The sequence below is a fragment of the Penicillium crustosum genome, assembly GCF_028827405.1.
Source record: "Penicillium crustosum strain IBT 35664 chromosome Unknown utg000002l_segment0_segment0, whole genome shotgun sequence".
Lineage (NCBI taxonomy): Eukaryota > Fungi > Ascomycota > Eurotiomycetes > Eurotiales > Aspergillaceae > Penicillium > Penicillium crustosum.
The window spans coordinates 2,565,614-2,585,018 of NW_026623123.1; the positions used below are offsets into that span (position 1 = coordinate 2,565,614).

General features: G+C 49.4%; 10 protein-coding genes across 10 annotated transcripts; 5 read left to right on the forward strand and 5 right to left on the reverse strand.

Moving 5' to 3' along the window:
• Positions 1 to 109: 109 nt before the first annotated feature.
• On the reverse strand, positions 110 to 1,149 carry N7487_004475 (aldo/keto reductase family protein; the record flags this gene model as incomplete). The annotated part of the gene is made up of 2 exons (XM_056872222.1): positions 110 to 799; positions 859 to 1,149. 2 exons carry the CDS (start codon positions 1,147 to 1,149, stop codon positions 110 to 112), a joined length of 981 nt encoding a protein of 326 aa, XP_056729942.1.
• Positions 1,150 to 1,907: 758 nt separating this feature from the next.
• Positions 1,908 to 3,050, forward strand: N7487_004476 (hydroxyacyl-thioester dehydratase HTD2; the record flags this gene model as incomplete). The annotated part of the gene is made up of 2 exons (XM_056872223.1): positions 1,908 to 2,506; positions 2,567 to 3,050. The coding sequence occupies 2 exons, from the start codon at positions 1,908 to 1,910 to the stop codon at positions 3,048 to 3,050; spliced, it is 1,083 nt and encodes a 360-aa protein (XP_056729943.1).
• A 559-nt stretch (positions 3,051 to 3,609) lies between these two features.
• On the forward strand, positions 3,610 to 5,846 carry N7487_004477 (putative C6 transcription factor; the record flags this gene model as incomplete). Its single annotated transcript, XM_056872224.1, has 5 exons — positions 3,610 to 3,816; positions 3,883 to 4,093; positions 4,146 to 5,420; positions 5,471 to 5,643; positions 5,706 to 5,846. The coding sequence occupies 5 exons, from the start codon at positions 3,610 to 3,612 to the stop codon at positions 5,844 to 5,846; spliced, it is 2,007 nt and encodes a 668-aa protein (XP_056729944.1).
• Positions 5,847 to 6,240: 394 nt separating this feature from the next.
• N7487_004478 (ubiquinone-binding COQ10-like protein) lies at positions 6,241 to 7,032 on the forward strand (the record flags this gene model as incomplete). Its single annotated transcript, XM_056872225.1, has 1 exon — positions 6,241 to 7,032. The coding sequence occupies one exon, from the start codon at positions 6,241 to 6,243 to the stop codon at positions 7,030 to 7,032; it is 792 nt and encodes a 263-aa protein (XP_056729945.1).
• A 291-nt stretch (positions 7,033 to 7,323) lies between these two features.
• On the reverse strand, positions 7,324 to 8,680 carry sod4 (mitochondrial 37S ribosomal protein mS42; the record flags this gene model as incomplete). The annotated part of the gene is made up of 5 exons (XM_056872226.1): positions 7,324 to 7,854; positions 7,918 to 8,042; positions 8,156 to 8,336; positions 8,393 to 8,560; positions 8,627 to 8,680. 5 exons carry the CDS (start codon positions 8,678 to 8,680, stop codon positions 7,324 to 7,326), a joined length of 1,059 nt encoding a protein of 352 aa, XP_056729946.1.
• Positions 8,681 to 9,079: 399 nt separating this feature from the next.
• N7487_004480 (uncharacterized protein) lies at positions 9,080 to 10,384 on the forward strand (the record flags this gene model as incomplete). Its single annotated transcript, XM_056872227.1, has 1 exon — positions 9,080 to 10,384. One exon carries the CDS (start codon positions 9,080 to 9,082, stop codon positions 10,382 to 10,384), a length of 1,305 nt encoding a protein of 434 aa, XP_056729947.1.
• Positions 10,385 to 10,766: 382 nt separating this feature from the next.
• On the reverse strand, positions 10,767 to 12,541 carry PIG-S (GPI-anchored transamidase GPI17; the record flags this gene model as incomplete). The annotated part of the gene is made up of 2 exons (XM_056872228.1): positions 10,767 to 12,236; positions 12,302 to 12,541. The coding sequence occupies 2 exons, from the start codon at positions 12,539 to 12,541 to the stop codon at positions 10,767 to 10,769; spliced, it is 1,710 nt and encodes a 569-aa protein (XP_056729948.1).
• Positions 12,542 to 12,858: 317 nt separating this feature from the next.
• N7487_004482 (uncharacterized protein) lies at positions 12,859 to 13,768 on the reverse strand. The gene is made up of 3 exons (XM_056872229.1): positions 13,405 to 13,768; positions 13,089 to 13,332; positions 12,859 to 13,023 (listed from the first exon to the last, which is right to left on the reverse strand). The coding sequence occupies exons 1-3, from the start codon at positions 13,758 to 13,760 to the stop codon at positions 12,982 to 12,984; spliced, it is 642 nt and encodes a 213-aa protein (XP_056729949.1). The 5' UTR covers positions 13,761 to 13,768; the 3' UTR covers positions 12,859 to 12,981.
• A 394-nt stretch (positions 13,769 to 14,162) lies between these two features.
• On the forward strand, positions 14,163 to 15,731 carry N7487_004483 (hemolysin III family protein; the record flags this gene model as incomplete). The annotated part of the gene is made up of 2 exons (XM_056872230.1): positions 14,163 to 14,342; positions 14,406 to 15,731. 2 exons carry the CDS (start codon positions 14,163 to 14,165, stop codon positions 15,729 to 15,731), a joined length of 1,506 nt encoding a protein of 501 aa, XP_056729950.1.
• A 1,028-nt stretch (positions 15,732 to 16,759) lies between these two features.
• On the reverse strand, positions 16,760 to 17,905 carry N7487_004484 (tRNA(Thr) (cytosine(32)-N(3))-methyltransferase; the record flags this gene model as incomplete). Its single annotated transcript, XM_056872231.1, has 1 exon — positions 16,760 to 17,905. The coding sequence occupies one exon, from the start codon at positions 17,903 to 17,905 to the stop codon at positions 16,760 to 16,762; it is 1,146 nt and encodes a 381-aa protein (XP_056729951.1).
• Positions 17,906 to 19,405: the final 1,500 nt, after the last annotated feature.

Consider the following 19,405-nt stretch of genomic DNA (forward strand, 5'->3'; position numbering starts at 1 on the left):
GAAAACTTATGATTTTTATTTGATTTTCATTTCAAGGCACATATTATACTAATTACAAATGATTTCTCTCCGGTGGGCATGGTCTGCAATATTCTTCTCTCGGCGTTCTTCAGGCAGCCTTATCATTATGGGGGAAACTGTTGAAGGTGTCCAAAGGCGCATCAGCCTCGACACTCTTCCACACCTGCTCAATCTGTGCAGCAATTTCCGGGCTGAGGGGGCCCTTGCTCAATGCAGCAAGCGTCTGATTGAGCTGCTCAGCATTACGCGAGCCAACAATCACGGCATCGCCGAGTTTCTCTTTGAGGGCCGAGTTATGCGCCACCCATCGATATGCCAATTCAACCTTAGAAATACTAGACTCCTTGGAGATCTTCTCCCATTGTTCCAGGCCCTTGAGCATGCTCGGCTTATTGAAAAGCGCATTGTAGATTCCACCAAGCGGGGTGTTTGGGTCCCATCGACCCTGGCCGCCAGCGACCAACGTCGCGACATCCTTTGTCAGGAACCCTCCTGCGATAGGCGAATAAGCATAAAAGGAGATATTATGCTTCCGCAGCGTGGGGAAGATCTCCTTTTCTCCTCGGCGTGCGACGGCTGAATAGTTGCCCTGGTAGACACTTGGCACGACATAATTCTTCTCACGGCAGATGCGGACTACCTCTTCGACTTCCTCGGCCAAATAGTTGGACAAGCCAAAGCGCTTGAACTTTCCAGCCTGGTATGAAGCGTTGATACTAGCCAGCAGATCTTCCATGGAGCTTCTGCGTTCGGGGGCATGCATGTAGTAGACATCGAGCTAGGAATGGGATTAGAGACTGGGTCTTTGTGGTCTTGAATTATAAGAAGCAAGCTTACCTGGTTGGTTTGAAGACGAGCCAAACTCTCATTCAAGCTTGTCACAAGAGACTCGGGGGTAGAAGGATCAGGCGAAACCCCGCCAGGGTATTTTGAATCAATGGTAAAGCGGGAATCGGCATGAACTTTTCCTAATAACTCCTCGGAGTTATTGTAGATCTTGGCAGTATCGATGGTTTTGATGTCATTGGATTGCAGAATATCCAGGACTTCGTTGATGGATTCAAGAGTCGGATATGCGACTTCATCCATGATTGAGGCTCCGCCCCAGACGATTTTGATGCCGGCCATGATAGATGGTTGAAGAATGAGTAGATGGGAAATATGAATGCCAAAAAAAAAAAAAAAAAAACTGGCAGGGTATTTATATCCTACATGTATCCATGGATACTCCAAGGTTCCAAGGTTATCTTGGCTTCATAATCCAAAACATTTATAATCAAAAGTCTCATATAACCCTTGGAATACTGTGAATGAGTCGAAACCCCCTGAAAATCGTCATTGTTCTACCAGAGGTACTGCGGTGGATGGATTATCAATCATGGCATCGCTTCCAAGGTTACCTAGATAGGTTAGGGCTACATCCATCGCTTTCTAGGTACTCGGAGTTCCGAGTTCCTGATTCACATTACAGGTACTGACCTATAACATCAAAAGGAGACATTGGAGTTTTATCTTACATGTTACATTCCTGATATTGTCTTAGGTCAGATAAATCAGAGTATTAAAGCCCCACGTCGTCAAGGACATAGGCATAGGCGACCAACTACATATGTAGTTTCGTAGTTACCAGGTAAAAGGTAGGGAATTATGTTACTTAGCAAATTAAAATCAACACATGGCCATCATATACTAAACATTAGAAGAAAATAGTATATAAAAACATGTTACCTAGGGTATCCAATAGCATATAGTACAAAGTGAAGTATAAAGCCGACTTGGAAGCAAATCGGCTTCCCCGCATGCATTTGGAGATCCCCGCTGCTTTTCTTCTTCTCCTTTTTCCTTCTCTTCTCTACTCTTCTTTTTACTATTCTCCTTAACCCATCATGTCTTCAAGTTTGTCATTACTCACACACCTTCGCCCTTGCGTACTAGCGCGAACCCGACCGGGCGCAATTCGCAGTTTCACCATCTCTCAGCGTCTCCGCTCAGATGCTTCCTCGGTAGCCTCGGCCTTTCTGTCGCGCTTCCAGTCACTGGGGCCACAAACCCGTACCCAAATGATAGATGCAAACCAGCTCCAACTTCTCACCCTCACCCTCAATCGCCCGACTCTCTTCCCCGGTGCCCCCTCCCTATCCAATGGCGCTTCCGCCCCGCAATCCGAAGTACCTGTGCCGCCGGGCTACCACCTCGCGTACTTCACACCCGCATTCCTGGAAAGTGAACTTGGGGCAGATGGAACAGACGCGTCATACAATCCCGACGCGCCATTCACGCGGCGCATGTGGGCAGGCGGCGAGGTGCTGTGGCCCCGCGTAAATGGGAAACCCAATCTGTTACGGGTAGGACAGCAAGTGCAGGAGACAACGCGAGTGCTTAGCGCAGAGTCCAAGGTTGTGAAAAAGACTGGCGAGGACATGATTGTTGTTGGGATTGAGAAAGAATTCGCCAACGAGCACGGCGTATCAATCATTGACCGACGGTCCGGCTTCCTTTTTGAAGAATTCCGCAGAGAAAAGTACTGACAACAACATTCATTTAGCAATTGGGTGTTCCGCAAAGCTCTACCTGTTCCATCTGCATCAACACCATCCAGCGCTCCTCCCTCGTCTCCAACATCCCATATTGCGACCCCAAATCCCACCTCGTCCGTCATTTCCACCGAGGGCAATACCCATACACGAACCCTGGTTCAAACACCCGTGATGCTCTTCCGCTTCTCTGCCCTGACTTTCAACCCTCATAAGATTCACTACTCACTGCCCTGGGCGCGGGATGTAGAAGGACACAAGGATATTGTGGTACATGGTCCGTTGAATCTGATCTCCATTCTAGATCTTTGGCGTGACACTCGCCAGAATGTCACGGACTCTACATTGGTAGTTCCAGAGCGCATCTCTTACCGAGCGACGAGTCCACTATATGCCGGGGATGAGTATCGGATTGTGCTTGAGGACGGCGAGGGAACAAAGGTGCAGATTATTGGGCCCGGAGGAGTAGTCGCTATGAAGGCTGATATCCAGTAGGCATAAACTGCAAAAATAAACCATATATACAAATACACAATGACTGTATATAAGACTGTGGTTGCGGTCTGTTGGAGGTATTCCTAAACAAAGTACAACAAGCTCTGTGCACGGGTTAGCGGGGCGTGTCGATCCCCCACGAGCTAGGGAGTCCACTTCTTTTTCCTTTGCCACCTGGAATATTCTTTTGTAGTTCCTGGGCATCCTCATCATTTGCCGATCGCAATACCTACAATAACTATAAATAATAATGGACGAACCTCTGGAGCCTGCGGTGGAGAAATCCGCCCCCAAAAAGCGAACGCGCGTACAATTTTCATGCACGGCGTGCAGGTATCGAAAGTAAGCTCAACGCACGACGTGCATACCTAGCATATCTACAGCTACTGATCACTATAGATTGAAATGCTGCCGCAGCCACCCTTGCGTTAATTGCAAGAAGCGAGGCGAGGCCACATCGTGTACCTATGTCGGGCGCGGACCACGAGGCAAAGCCCAACATGGGCGCGCAAGCCCGACTCTGGTCCAGGACCGCTTGCACCATCTAGAGAATCTAGTGATGTCTCTTGCGCAGAAGCAGAAGTCTGGTCCTGGGATCGATTTCAATGCGGTGCAGTCAGAGAAACGGGATGCTTACGCAACGCCTTCACCCGGCAGCTCTGACCGTGATGGTGCGTTGGCTCTTATCGATACGGGCACGCTCGTCGTCAAAAATGAGGGAACTAGTTATATTGACAGTGCACATTGGCGCGCTATTCTGGAAGAGGTCCGTCTTGGTCTGGTCATTGCTACGCATTGAGATGAATGTGCTGACGGGTTCTCAATTTTGAAGATTAATGGCGTGAAAGAATATCTAGACGACGATAAAGAAACTTCCGACGATGAAGGCGTCGATATTGACCCATATGATGGCTCGTCGCCAGCTCTGCTGCTTGGTCATGGTCGTCCGGTGAGCAAAGAGGAGATGCTTACGGATATCCCTCCACGGTCAATAGCCGACCGCCTGGTGTCTCGATTCCTCAAGACATCTGAACCGGCACGAGGTATGAGTTTCTTGAAGAAAATTATAGGCAACAAGTACTGATGACCCAGTAGTGTCAATCCATGTTCCCACATTTCAGAAAGAGTACGAGGAGTTCTGGCTGCGCCCAACAGAGAAATCATTTACTTGGATTTCTCTCTTATACTCGATTATGGCTTTGTCTGTCTCTCTATATCATCGAGGGTCAGACCTCTTGCCTTCTACCATGGAGGACTCCATCAAGTCATGGACCATCTTCCGGAAAAGGTCCGCGCAGTGTCTTATCCAAGCGAACTACATCACCCCAGGGCGATACAAAGGAGAAGCACTACTTTTTTACTCACTCACTGAGTTCTACCGGAGCCAGGATACGCAGGTTGGAGTGTCTTATTTGCTCGGGATTACTATTCGCCTGACTATGCGAATGGGTTATCATCGTGATCCACGCCATTACCCCATGCTATCTGCCTTGGATGGGGAAATGCGCCGGCGTCTCTGGGCCTTGCTCGTTCAGCTTGACACTTTGAGCTCATTTCAAGCCGGTGTCCCTCGGACAATCCAGCCCTGGCAATATGATACAGAGTTGCCCTCTAACCTGTTGGACACAGACTTCGACGAGAGTACCGTTAAATTGCCACCAGGCAGGCCACAGAGTGAAGGGACAGCTTGCTCGTACACAAGGACCAAATCTCACATAATGAGCGTCTTTGGCCATATCACAGATCTAGCATTCTCTCGAGAGCACTCATCTTACGACGATATCATGGACATCGACCGTCGTTTAGAGACCGCACATGACATGGTACCCTCCTGCTTGGAAATTCGACCAATGACGCAGTGTATCGCAGACCCAGCAGAAGTAACTATGCGACGCTTCGCGCTAGAGCTTCTGTATCAAACAGCACGTCTTGTCCTACATCGCCGGTATATCGCCGAGACTAATCCCAAATTTGCTTACTCGCGATCAGTGTGCCTGGCCGCAGCTCGGGATGCGCTTCAATACCACACAGAGGTCTGGACCGAGTTCATGCCTGGTGGTCAGTTGTATGCAGAGCGATACTTCCTCAACTCCCTCCAGAATTCCTTTTTGCTCTCAGCAATGATTATTTGTCTTGAGATGTCTCAGGATGCAGATCGTGGCGATGCCGCACGCCTCGGGCCCCAAGAACGCGCAGACTTCTTGCTTCTTCTGGAAAATACCCATCGTATATTCATGGACTCCCGTCACCGGTCTGTAGATACTCAGCGAGCAGTGAACGCTTTGAATATCATGCTCAAACGGGTGAAGAAAGGTGAATTTCAACATTCCAGTTCGACTGCTGAGCAACCAACGGCGGCGCCCATGGATAGTAAGTATACTTTTTCTCTCCTTGCAATATCGCGCTGACAAGGTTCTCAGATGGTATCTCAGTCCAATCCACCAGTGAAGCAGCCCTTGATCAACATTCCTCAACATACACATCCGATATTGGCGAGCTGCAGTCCGCAATACCCGACCCCACTCAAACGCCGTCATACAACTCCCTGGGGGTCATCGAAGACATGCTTGATATACCCGCTCAACTCGACTGGGTAAGGGCCCCAGCTACATTTCTGGATGCTTATAAAACCACTCGCTAATCCTTTGTTCTTAGAATCTGTATGACAGTCACATTTCAGGTGTCGAAATGGCCACCAATAACAACACTTGGTACCCTGATGGTCCAGCAACTGGGTACGATTTTGGTGCATATCCTCCTGGTGTATCGCCAATGGATCATCCGAGCTATCAGTAATGACGATAGTGAGGTCTCTATATATATAGTCAATGTTGTGAACATACTTTGTGTTTCTCTTGTACATCGTTATCAAAGATCTCGAGATACTACGCACCAGAGGCTTACAATGTAGCTGATCAATTTATGAACTAGACCTAAGCTCACCCATGCTATCAATAGAAGCATCTCATAGAGCTATTCGAATTCTTGTTTTTAGTAAAAGGAAAGTCTACGAAGTGAAAAATCTATCCAATGCAGAGTATATGTACTCCGTACTTGGCCACTCACTAAATCCTGCCGAGGCGGCTGCAGATTCCGCTCCGCGGAACCGGAGCTTTTTCTTGTCAGGAACCACTACACTCCAAGAACCAACCTGTGAATATCTTCTATCATTATAATATAACCCTCCTCAATGCGACCCTTCCGCGCCTTGCGACTTCCAAGTCGCGCAACTCTACCCTCTCAGCGCCAGAATGTGTGCCCAGTCTCCCAACTCAAGACAAGCACGAGGACAATAAACACAACCCAACGACCAAGTCTGCGCCGACCTCTACTCCCAACCAATGGCCCCAAAACCACTACACGGGCATTCGGCCTACCCGACCTATCCTCTTTCCTCCCAAACAGCAACAATAACAACAGTTCCCCACACCGCGTCCTCACTGCTACCCGCAACCTCTCCTACAACCCAGCCTTACTATACAAAGTGATTTCCTCAGTCGAATCCTACAGCCAATTCCTCCCCTTCCTCACCGCCTCGACTGTGACAGCCCGGGATCCGGAAACAGGGTACCCAACACAAGCGTTCCTGACCGTCGGCTACGGCCCGCTCAGCGAGACCTTCACGTCGCGCGTGATCTGTGACGTAGAGAAGCTGACCGTGGAGGCTAAGAGCGGGGCAAAATATGGTAAAGAAGGATCGGGTGGCCAGGCTAGTAAGAGCTCTTCTTCGTCTGGCCTAAGCGGCTTCTTCCCCGGCGCGAATGAGGGTCTCTTTGAGTACTTGACTACAAGGTGGGAGTTGGTGCCCCTCACGCCTGGCGCGCAGGGTAGGCCGTTGACGAAGGTCAATTTGGAGGTACGGTTTGAGTTCCGTTCGCAGATGCATGCTACTCTCATGAGTGCTGTTGAGGGGCAGATGGCCGGGGTTATGATTGAGGCTTTTGAGAAGCGGATACGGGAGGTTGAGGGTAAAGGGCAGTGAGAGAAGTGTCGATTGTAGATTGGATTGTATATTAGAGGTGTTTTGGTTAGGCATAAATTGCATGTATGACAACTACATAACTAAGTACTAACTATGTGCTTATTAGACTTGCATATCCTCAAACTCTTGACAGCAGAAGGGAAATAGAGAGCATCGCCAATTTGATTCTATTGGATGGATCGCTGTACATGCTCAATCAGAAGCCTGTGAGAATGAGCAATGGGTACCAAAAAAAAATAAAACATGATAGTATATAATACAGATTATCGAGACACAGAAATGATTTTCAACTTAAAGCATGCTCATACTCCGATGACGGTTGATGGAGCTGCGCGAGTTCTTCATCGAGCCGACAGCATTGTAGTTGTCAAAGACCACATCCCAGTTAATCCGATCCCACCAGCGCTCGAGGTACTCGTCCTTGCCGGCAATACCGTAGTCCATCATCCAAGCGTGCTCCCAAGTGTTGACACAGAGGATGGGCTGCACGTCGACGGCGCCGGGTGCAAGGTTCTTCTGGTTCTGGGCATGGGCGCCCATCGAACCGGCGAACTGGTTGCCCAGCTGGGTCTCCGGGGTGTGGGTGGCCATGTCGACGGGTTGCCGCCGGGAGTGGGCGGCCGGGTAGGGGGAGCCGGCGCTGTAGGTGCAGAAGATGTGCATCATGCCTTCGCGCTCGAGGTTCTTGGCGAGCCAGACGAATCCGGGGCCGAACATTGAGCTTGCTGTGGCGAGGAAATCCAGCTTAAGGGACTCGACGGAGGAGCAGGTGTCGACGATGTCCTTGGCAAACTTTTCGGGGACGGTGGTGGCTGTGGGGGACTATATTGGGGAGGCTAGTCAGGATTAAATGTCATATATGAAGGGATTGGTATCGTTACTGACCAGGCAGTTGAAGAAGAAGTGGTTGTTGTGGGCCATTGAGGCATAGTTGAACACCGAGGCCATCTCCGGACGCTTGGAGTATTTGACCAGCAATTCTCCTGGTTTGGCATCCGCGTCGACGGTATCTATTGAATTCGAATGTCAGACACGTTTTCCAATGTCTTATGTCGCTCAATCATCCCATTGGAGCCGAATTGGATCAATGTATCGTGCCACAGGGTCGGAGTTTCGGGCTCACCTTGTGTCAACAGATTGAGTTTGTTAACAAGGAGACTCTGGTATTGGGTCCAGGAGAAGTCGAACGCCTCAGGCGACAGGAACTCCGGAACACCATTCTCCTTATAGTAGGCGTCGTGCTGCAATTGGGGAATGCGATGGATAGCCCGAGTCTGGAAGCGTGAGAAGGCGGAGGTAGGTTTCTGGACAAAACGCGGTTAGTCAAGGTGGATTGGGCGACGGAGGAAGTGAGTCTCACTGGGGAGAAAGAGGAGGCTGCGCGCAAAGCGCTTTGCGGCCTGGCGAATCGGTTGAACATGACGAGCGGCACTGTGAATGGTCGGGTTAATCGTACAGAGCTTCGATGTCGAAGAATTTCCCTCCCGACGTTCTGCCCGATTGGGATTAGCGTGGTTATGTAAGACCCCTGGTCAAACAGCCAATCACATCGTCCAAATCTACTTCATCTCTAAGCGCCTTGTCTCTTCTGCACCCTTTGGCCTTCATCCAATCCTCGTTCTGCAATCTCCTGGTTCGATGGGGTCATGTAACAAAGACCTGATTTAGCGCCCAAATTGTTACCATTTTAATCATGCAGACCACCCTGAAACAGCCCAGTGGCTATTTTAGGACCACGGCGCGTGCAAGTACTCTTTGTCTACAAGACTTGAAGGATGGCAGTGCTGAGGTTTCTTTCAAGAATGACATATCCTGGTTCTTTGACTGATTTTTGTTTCAGACGGAAATCAATGCTCTTGTCTTTTAGCTCTTTGCAATCTATCTCCGTCAAGGTTTCCTCCAGTGTTGGTCTTCCTACTTGCGACTTAGCTTGCGTTATACGTGAACATTTTGTCAGACGCTATCAGTCTATTTCTTCCGGCAAGACTCTTCTGGATTTGATCGTCAGAGACTTTTTTCTTCCTCGGCCTACGTACGCACAGCCAATATGACGAGGTTACGGCCATCCGTTCTGCTGCTGTTGACTCTGATGGCCAGCATCCGACCCGGACAAGCAAATAACTCTTTTGACCTTCTCTCAAGAAGCTCAGATTCGTGTCCCTCCTCGTACACTCGCTGTGGGAGTACAGAACTCCCAAGTGATTTCTGTTGTCCTTCAGACTCCACCTGCATCAGTCTAGATCAGGGCAGCTCCTCCATCTGTTGTCCCGCCGGTAAAAGCTGTGACTACATCTCGCCGATTACATGCGATGTACAACAGCAGAATGTCACTGCTTATCCTGAGAGTTCAGTCAAGACAACCCGTCTGGGCGACAGCCTTCCGAAATGCGGCGATGCGTGCTGCCCGTTTGGCTACACCTGCCGAGGGGACAACACTTGTTCCCTGGACCAAAAAGCTTCCGCAACCGCAACAACATCTGTATCCAGCTCCTCTACCGACGCACCATCTTCATCTTCACCCAGTTCCTCTACCAATACAGCATCATCATCTGTATCTACCTCCTCTGCCAACACAGCATCGACAGCGGCTACGAGCTCAACAACTCCCCAGGCAACCATCACACCCGTAGCATCTCCCTCATCCGAAAAGTCCACAAGCACCACGACATGCTCAGAGATATCAAACTCCTGCCCCTCCTTCCCAGCCGGAGCTCTAGCAGCAGGCTTCTTCCCAGGTGCCGTTTTCGGTGCAGTCGCAGCCCTCCTAATATCTTTCTGTTTCCGACGTACCCGAAAAGACGAATGTGAAATACAAGAAGGCAAATCCGGGCCTAATTGGTCCCAACGCTCTTCTTCTGGCGCAATATTGTGCATATCAAACCCCATTCCCCAAGACGATACCTCCTACCGCACCGACTTCCTCCGAAGCCCACCGCGAGCCAAGCGCTCCTCTATAGGAGGGCGCTCGACTCGCACAATGATCCACCGTACCGGCAGCAGAGTGCGGAGTCTATTTTCCGGGTATCCAAGACAAAACCCCCGATTCGACAAGGATGTGCCGCCTATCCCCATGCCAAATCCCATGGCACCAGCACCGGTAGCGGCTCCGTTTACTCCGCCACGACAGCGTCAGCCGAGCACGGAAAGCATCAAGGTGTATTCACCGCCTGAGTCTTCGTTCTCGCAGTCTCGCAATTTTTTGGGGCCTGAGCCGTACCCTGGTGATGCCGCTAAGCCGGACACTCTGTTTAATGACCTGATGCGGGTTGTTGGGACTCCGCATGATGGCAAGGGGAAGGCACCGACTAATGACGATTCTCGGGAAAATCCATTCAAGGATCCTGTGCGTTGATAATTGAGGGATGTTAGCCTGCGTTGTGTTGAGTTGAGCTGTGCGCTCAATCATCTTGGGTTTAGACATTTGGTTGTTCTGGCATATTGACCGTGTACCAAGATATCCACATTTGTTTTGTTTTGTTTTTGTTTTTCCTTTTCATTTTGTTTCGAAGGTTGGGGTTTCATCTATTTAAATACCTAATTAATCTTCATCCAATTCAAATATAGCTCGCTTTTAGTGCAAGATTATACTGAATATATGCTTAGAAAGTGTGAGTCGTATCTATCTAGGTAGATAGTAATTCAAAATGATCATAGATAGATATCTCGAGAAGAAGGATAGCTTGGGTGTATATATTAGATCCTAAAATACATGAATGTCGAGAGGTTGTATTACTCTACGATGCTGCTCCCTTCACCTTACGCCGAGCTGCAATTCTCTTAAGCTCTTTGAGCAACCCAACCACAAGAGGGACACCGATTGGTCCCAGAAGAGGCAGATAAACCGCCACCTTATGCTCATCTGGGAAATAGACCTGGCCCACCATACTCTTTTCGAAGAAGCTACGCTCAGCTTCTGTCTCCGCGACTCGAGCGTTGGCAAGCGCAGCACCGAAACGACCCTCTCGCAAGTGGGCACAGGAGGCTTCCAAATGAGATAGAGTGGTTGAGACTGAAGTAGCCACGGTTGCCGGGATAGGAATTGAAGGTAAAGACTCAGTAAGACGGGCAAGCGAGCCCATTGTTGATGAGGCCGAGAGCAACAAGCTGGCTGCGCGAATGCGGATAGATGTCTGAAGACGGAGTGGAAGGGAGGCAGGGGTGCTTGGAGTACCGAGGAGGGTGAGGAGTTGATGAGAGAATGTCATGAATGCAGGACCTAACGAGTCCTGGGAGAGATGGGCAGGATTGGATTGGCCACCCTGTTCGGTATGCGAAAGCGGCGGGTTAAGGAGGAATACCCCACCCCATTGGGGGACCATCCAACTAGAAGCACGGTTCTCCTTGACAACGAGTGGAGACTGCGAGGCGTCTGGTACATAGAGGATGAAATTGATCGTCGGGCCATTGCCAATGCTTGGGTTCAACGGCCACTCGGCGGCATTGACGAAGGCACTTAGGTCTTCTTTCTTCAATGTCCAAGCCGCCTCGGATTCATCATACTCAGGCTTCGGTGCAGTGGGTGCAAAGTTCGCATAGAGCTGCACTTGCGTGTCGACAGTGAAATTGCTGATAGGAGAGAATGCCTGCAAGAGCGGGGTGACATATTCGTTCACCGCAGCCTCAATGTCCCACGAGGAAGGCTCAGACCCAGGGGTAAATAGTGAAAAGGAGAGGTGGTAGGTTTCAGCATATTTCATCGACCGGCGCAGTCTTCGGTCGATATCTTCGGCGAGTTTTGGTGAGGTCGAGTCAAGTCCAGCGGTATTTCCAGATAAGATGTGCGCTATAGTAGCCTTCTCCTCGCCATACAATCGCTGAAGCTCGGCCGCAATGAATGCCGAGAGGGGAGAGTTGGAGGAGGACGGTACGGGGACTTGGCTCGGCGGGTAGAAGACGTCGAGTTGCGTCGTAGCTGCATGGAGCTCTGACCGAGGAGCTGCTAGGCCATCCTGGGGCAGTAATCGGACGGTCAATGCAATATCCGCTGTCTCTTCCGTGGGATATTTGACACTTTCAGGGTTGTCTTCGCCATTATGGATTGCCGTTGTGCTACCGTTGGTCAACTTAAGCCGAAGGTGATGAGCTGGGAACTCGTTGAGATCATCCAAAGTGTGCTGCGTCGTGCGGAGGAGGTGCTGTGCCTCGAAATATTGCATTGACGGTGTCGCAAGGTGAATTTCCAAAGGGAAGACTGGTCGGCACGCCTGTCGAGACCATTATTAGCATCTACCAAGTCCCCAAAGCTCAAGGCGAATGTCGCAAGTCGTACCTTGCCATCAGCCCAATCCACCATCTCCTCGATGGGGAGAGACGCCCGGTAGATTGATGTTGTCTTCCACCATATCGGGAACCCAAGGAATATAATTACAGCCCAAAATGCTGCTATGACTCGAAATCGCGTTTGGAGGGCTGCCGGGGTTTCTGGGGGCGGAGCGCGCTTGACGCCGGGTTGGTCGACTTGAGAGGCCGAAGCCTGAGGAGACTCCTGGTCTCCTGTTTTAGTCGTCATGGTCGGGACATGCTTTGTGCTCTAAATCAGAGCAACAAAGGAGTAAGTGGTTATCAAGTTGTTGATTTGGGGGAAGTTGATAGCCGGGCGGAGAGGCCAGGGACCACCTAAGTGGCCGCATGGAGCAACTCTCAACTATACTCCGTACCCGGCACTGGGATGGATACACAGTCTTTGATCTGAACTTATAGTTTTAGATTTCTTATTTAATTGATCGAGAGATGTGATGTTTGTACTCTACGATTCGAAGTTCCGGAATTCGCATCCAATCTACTTTTGAAGTAGAGACCAAGCAGAGTCCCAAACGGGCCAAGAATGTCATTATCGACTCGAAGTACTTTGAAATCACAAAAAAAACAAGGGTATATTGACCAGTAACGCCGATCCAATGTAGCAGTCAAAATGCCAGCGCTCCACCGCTGTACCTCCACATGCAATGTCTAGTATTCCTTCTCGAAGATCTTTTGAATCGGCTTAGCAGCCTAAATGTCATGAAACTTATTAGCAAACTCATCAATCGCAGATTTGGACAAGGGTAAGAACATACATCAATGAACTTTTCGAGATCTTGGTCAAGGTTGGCAAGATCATTCTTCCTTTTCTTATTCTCTGCGATCAAGCCCTGCTTGCGCTTCAAAAGCTCTTGTCGCGCTTGCTCCAGCTTTTCTCGTTCAACATGCTCATGTTCGATGCGGGCGATCATGAGGTCATGTTCGCTGGACTCGCGATGTTCGGGGTGAAGCTCCAAGAATTCTTCGACCGGGATCAAAGGGAGGGATAGGTATTTGTGACTATTATAGCAAATAGGTCAGTTCCTGGTGGGGAAATGAGATTGTTACAAGTTGGAAATCAGATTCACGTACTCATAAGCCTCGCAAGCCGCAATTTCACCTGTCAGATGCTTCTGTTCATAGTACAAGTTCTGAAGCTGAAGATGTAGCCGGTCGATTTCCTGTCGAGCTTCTGCAGTTGACTGCTTGGTGTCGCGCACGCGAAAGATGGCATCCCGGTTCTGCCCGCGGAGTTGGGCCAATAGCGCGAATAAGAGCTTTTGTTGCTTGGACGCAGCTAAGGATAATTCTCGGAGCTTGGCGTCATCGTTGGGCAGGGTATCGGGGTTTAGGATGGTGAGGAGGTGCTGACACTGGACCAGAGTCTCAGCGCTGGTCTGAAGCACTGGTAAGAGCGACTCATCGGCGACGATTTCACTGATAGCCATGTTGGATGAAGAGGCGAAGTATAAAGCGGAAAAGAGAAGAGGTGAAGGCGGAATGGATCAATCAGGATGTTCGGGGCGGCAATGTGCCTCGGGGATTTTGTGTGGTTGGGGGAACTTGGCCCTTTTTTCCCCCAGCGCCACTCCATTTTACCGTCTTACACTTTTGTACATTCCCCGATCCCCCATTCCCCTCCTTTTTTTTGGCTTCCTTTTTAATTACTCTTATGTGCCCCTCATTCCTTATCGTTTAAATCTCTCCTTTCAACTCAAGGCTTTGTCTGAGTTCTTCTCTGCTTCCCGGTACTTATCCGGAGCCCTTGCCTCTCAACGCTTATCGCCCACCATTCTCACCCTGTATGGCATTTGATTGAGGCTAGACGGGTGGATTTTCAACTATACCCCATGGCTTGCGGTGCTTCTACAATGGCAGTGGAGACTTATCCTGAAGCAGAGGCCTTTACCTCTGCTACTGCGACTCCCGACGAGAATACGGGTCTGCTCCGTGATCGGCGGCGACATTCGTTCCACGCTTCTAGAAAACTCTCGTGCGACTATCAAGATGCAGATGCAGTCTTTATCAGGGTATGTGCATATATTATCTTAGTGGGAAACATCTCCGGGTTTGTGTGTCTAACCAAGAATTAGGTCGAACTCTTCTTATCCGAACTGGAACGTCGAATGCAATGGATCGAGCAATACCGGAAATCCCACATGGTGCAGGTCGATGCCAGTCTGAAGCGAGGCTATGCTACACTGGAAGCCGTGAGGGATCAATGCTCCCTCGCCTCGGGAGAGTTGATGGGAAGCGGCAAAAAGCGGGCCAAGATTCTGGTCGAAACCCTCGAGGATGGATACAATGAAGCCCTAGTGACCAAGGAGACTCTGGAGCAAAAGGCTCAAGCCGGTGTGCGGTTAATGGAGTCATTCCTGGTCGAGCTGGAGAACAAAGTTCATGCGGTTCGTGATCGCGGCATCTACGGCACTATAGATGATGGTTTGAAAGCGATGGACTCAGGCTTGGTTCATGCCCGGGAAATCGTCGACGAGGGTATGGAGCGTGCCCGTCGGACTCGTGATACTCTCCGAGATGCTGTTGAAGAAGCTATCCGACTAGCCCAGGAGAAGCGATTGATTAACTACCATGAACTACCTCATCCATGGCGTGTCAACCCGCACATCATCAATGGCTATCGATTCACCACTTCCAAAGTGGAATGTGTCTCGTCGGTCTTCGCTTACTCGAACGAGATGTTCAACATATGGTCCCATGTGATCGGCCTGGTCATCGTCTTAGCCATCGCCTTTTACTTCTACCCGCTTCACACCAATTTCCACCTGAGTTCCAAATCTGACATCACAATCGCTGCCGTTTTCTTCTTTGCTGCATGCAAATGCCTAGTCTGCAGCACTATCTGGCATACTATGAACAGCATTGCTTCGCAGTCATTGATGGAACGATTCGCTTGCGTGGACTACACTGGAATCTCTATGCTGGTCGCCGCCTCGATTGTGACGACCGAATACACTGCTTTCTACTGCGAGCCCTTCTCCCGGTGGGTATACATTCTGCTTACCATGTCACTGGGCGTCGGTGGCATCATTCTACCGTGGCACCCAACCTTCAATCGCCACGATATGGCTTGGGCCCGCGTGGGCTTCTACGTGACCCTTGCACTCACCGGTTTCTCGCCGATAGCCCAGCTCTCTTATACTCGTGGCTTCGCATGGACCATGTATTTCTATGCACCAGTCATGAAGAGCGTCTTGGTCTATTTTGTTGGTGCCTGTGTCTACGCCTCCAAGGTTCCTGAGCGCTGGAAGCCAGGTCTTTTCGATTATGTTGGTGGCAGTCACAATATCTGGCACTTGGCTGTCCTGGGCGGTATCCTTTTCCACTACCACGCCATGCAGGACTTGTTCGCAGGAGCCTTCCAGCGAGCCCAGGGCGAGTGTCCGAATATGACGGTGTGAAAACACCTCCCAGCATACCGCCACGAATCTCTTTGCTTTTTGCTCATGAACAAATACCATAGAGTACATGGTTTCGCTTTTTAACATACAGCGATTAGACGTTTAGACTCGCAGGTCACTGCGGGTCACGACTTGCTATGGTCCCTTGCAATGACCTTTTCCATCTGTTTCTACGGGATCTTTGTCTCAGTTGATGCCCATTTTGCCTGCATGGCTGGAGTTCGTCTTGGTTTTCTATCTCTTCTTCAATTCTTAGAGCATTGGCATGTACATAACTCCGGTGTCTCTCTTTTTTTCTTATTCGCACCATTCGATCTGTCTAGACACAGGGTGTGCCCAAATATTTTGGTTATTTTGCATGTACTTTTGAGACTCTTGCTGTACTTAGGTGTCTGCATATTGTAGACTGCCGTTGTCGATATGGCTAGAACAAACGAAGATTTTGGTTTCCACATTCCATATTTACCTCAGAAATTACCTCCTACCGTCAGCTATGTCATAAACATGCTTAGTTCCAAGGTTGGCCTTCCGAATTCTATAAAAGGGGATTATATTACATGCTCTTGATATATAATTTATACTAATAGGTAGAGTTAACCTTCTACATAAGCATCTAGTGACGCTTCTCTACGGGGTAGGCATTGTTGCTTGACTGTATTTGCAAATTAAATGACATGGTCTAATGTGTGTGTCGTACATTCATAACGCCATAATGAAGGCATTGCCCTATATCAACAGCAACCCAAGCCATTCTTCCGTGGCTTTGATGGCGCTGCTTAGTCCTTTCCCACTGGAAATATCCTAACAGCCGGTATGTTGATCTCGGCGTGATGAGCATTTGAGATACACCTGAAAACATGGTCTTAGATCCACGTATGGCGAAAATCGCGAGATCACGGTTGGACGGTGGGAAAGACCGTTACAATTGTACTGTTTGGTAGACAAGAAATTCCCTGTCTTTGGCTGAGACATTGGTGAAGGTTTATAGCCATCCGAAATGACCATCGCAGAACTGGTGAATCAGGAGTTTATTGGGTGCTCTCAGTAGCAGCCTCGGCCTTAGCTCCACCGCGCTTCATGAAGTTACCCTGCATCCAGCAGCGGTACATCTTTTGTTTGGTGCCACGGTTGACAATCAGGCGGCGATCAGCTCCCATGTTAAGGACCTCAAACGCTCCTTTCTCCTTTGCCAGTTGTTTGGCCTCTGCAGATAGCTCATCTTCTGTTTTCTCAGACGCTTCTTCGGTTGAGTTCTCATCACCAATGGGAATCTGCAAGCCGTTCTCTGCGCTCCAGGTACCCCACATGTCAACAAGTTGATCCTGATCGAAGAAGTAGACACGTGTGCCGTCACCTCGAACGTAGAAATTCTCAGCCATGTATCGACCCTTCTTGAATCGCACTTGGGCAAGGTCACCACGGCCGTAATCACGGAACAACACACGGCCACCGGGCTTCAAGAGACGGTAGATATTGCGGATTGCATGGTCCCACTGGTTAGGGGCCAGGGCAGAGAAGATGAAGATCATAATAACAACATCGACTGAGCCTTCGGTCAGACCGGGAGGAAGAGAATCGCCGTTCTCGTCAGGCACACCAGCCGCATCCCAGACATCAGCGGTCATGTATTTCTCGTTGTAGAGCTCGCTTTCGCGCATGACCTTGACGGCATATTTGGAGTAATCACAGGCATGGACCTTCAGGTGCTCGTTCTCGTTGTTGGCTATCAATGGGAAGGCGGTGTTTCCAGCTCCCGCGCCAACCTCCAGGACGACCTGGGGACCGGCGTCCTTCTGTGTGACTTCTGCGAGAATGGGGAATTCTTGGCGCAGCCACTTTCGATCCTTGAAGAAGTTGGCTGTGTTGTTCTTATAGAAAAGGTCCCACCACTTGGCGGGGTTGGAGTTGAATCGGTTGCGATCAAAGTCTGACACGCGTGTTTCGCGCTGTTTCGCATATTGGGTCTGGGCAAAGGCCTTGAACTCATCATCTGGTTCGACGTGGTCCCAGGCATTGAACTCGAAGACATCATCGCCCTTTTCAAGGAATCTTGAACCGAATTGAAAGGGGTCGGCCCGTTTCAGGTTGTTGCTGGGATCGTGGGAACGATGGGGGGGGACCTGAGGAGGTTCGACCTTTTGTGTCACTTCCTGGATACTGGTATCGACGGTCATGATGTCGGGTGAACTTTATAGTTCTGATTGACTTGAGGTTTGGAATTAGGCGTGGAAAGAAAACCCTATCACTCAAGTAAGTGATCGCCGAGGAGAAGGCGGGGAGAACAAAAAAAAAATCCAGGCGGCGACGCGATTGGCGGGGTGTTTAAATCACATGACTGGATTTTGCCCACAAAGTTTCTTGCCCCTCGGCCCACTTTGCCTTCCAGCCAATGATGCTCTCTTTACACGCACACCGCCTCATTTATCTTCGGATCTTATCTCATATCGCCTATCGGTCCTTTAACCCGTACGACCATACCTAAGATGCTTCACTGGGGGATCAACAGGAAGTCCTTCCATACATTCCTTCCATACATTCTGGGAATTCGTTCGATTTCTACTAATTAGTACTGACCCAATTTCTTAACAACTTACAAGTGATACCGATTGTGCTAATGCAGAAAACAGGTGGAGGTGATGTATGAGGCTCATCAAACTTGTCGGAGCATGACGACCGGCATACCGGGGGATTTATTAATCCTACACATTTTTGTAATTAATGTTATGTAATCATGGCTCCATATAAATTGTACCAAGAGCCGATACAGAAATACAGAGAGTTGAATACCACTGATTGGACCCCTACATTTACAATACAGACCAATCCGACAGTTATGAGCCCGGTTCGCATCGAAGAAAGCATTACTATTTGAGATATAGTATCTAGTACACTACTAGAAGCCTGCTTTCTACCCCTTGAAACCTCCTAGCTACCCCTGAATTAGCAATTGTGAAGCTATTCCCAGCTACCCCTGAATCCAGCAATGGAGGCAGCATCAATTCTCTCCGCCATGAAGGGCGAAAAACTGAAGGACTCGCCGCAGTGGCTCACTTGGTTTGTAAAAGTGCAGCTATATGCCATGCAAAAGAACGTATGGGACCTTTGCAACCCAGATCCCCCGACGACAACCGAATCCCAAGCAATAAGATCTATACCTCTCCAAGAACCGGTGGAACCGGAATACCCAGAGGACGGCGATGACAAGGATCGAAGGATTTGGCGAGATCGAATGGACGTGTATAAAATGAAGTACACGAAGTGGGAGAAGCAAGCAAAAGGACTAAGTGATGTTAACGAGTATATCCTTACCTACCTCGACCCAATGCATCACCTTGCTCTGATCACATATCGTACTCCGTATGAGAGGCTTGTATACCTAAAGACTAGATTTGCTCGGTCAACGGCGTACGAAGAAGAAATCCGTATGAATTGGAAGGTCTTTGCCATGCAGAAACCAACCGGTAATATTGAGCAGTGGCTTCAAAAGTGGAATTCACTAAGAGAGCAAGCTATTAGCCTCGGCATTAGCGATGCAGATTCCAATCGAGACTTCCTATATGCAGTTAAAGAGGTACTGCCAATCTGGTGGCAAGGAAAATACCAAGAGATTGTTATGGATAAGAAGAAATATGACACTCGAGATCTTCTTGAATCATTCCGTGCAATGAATCGGG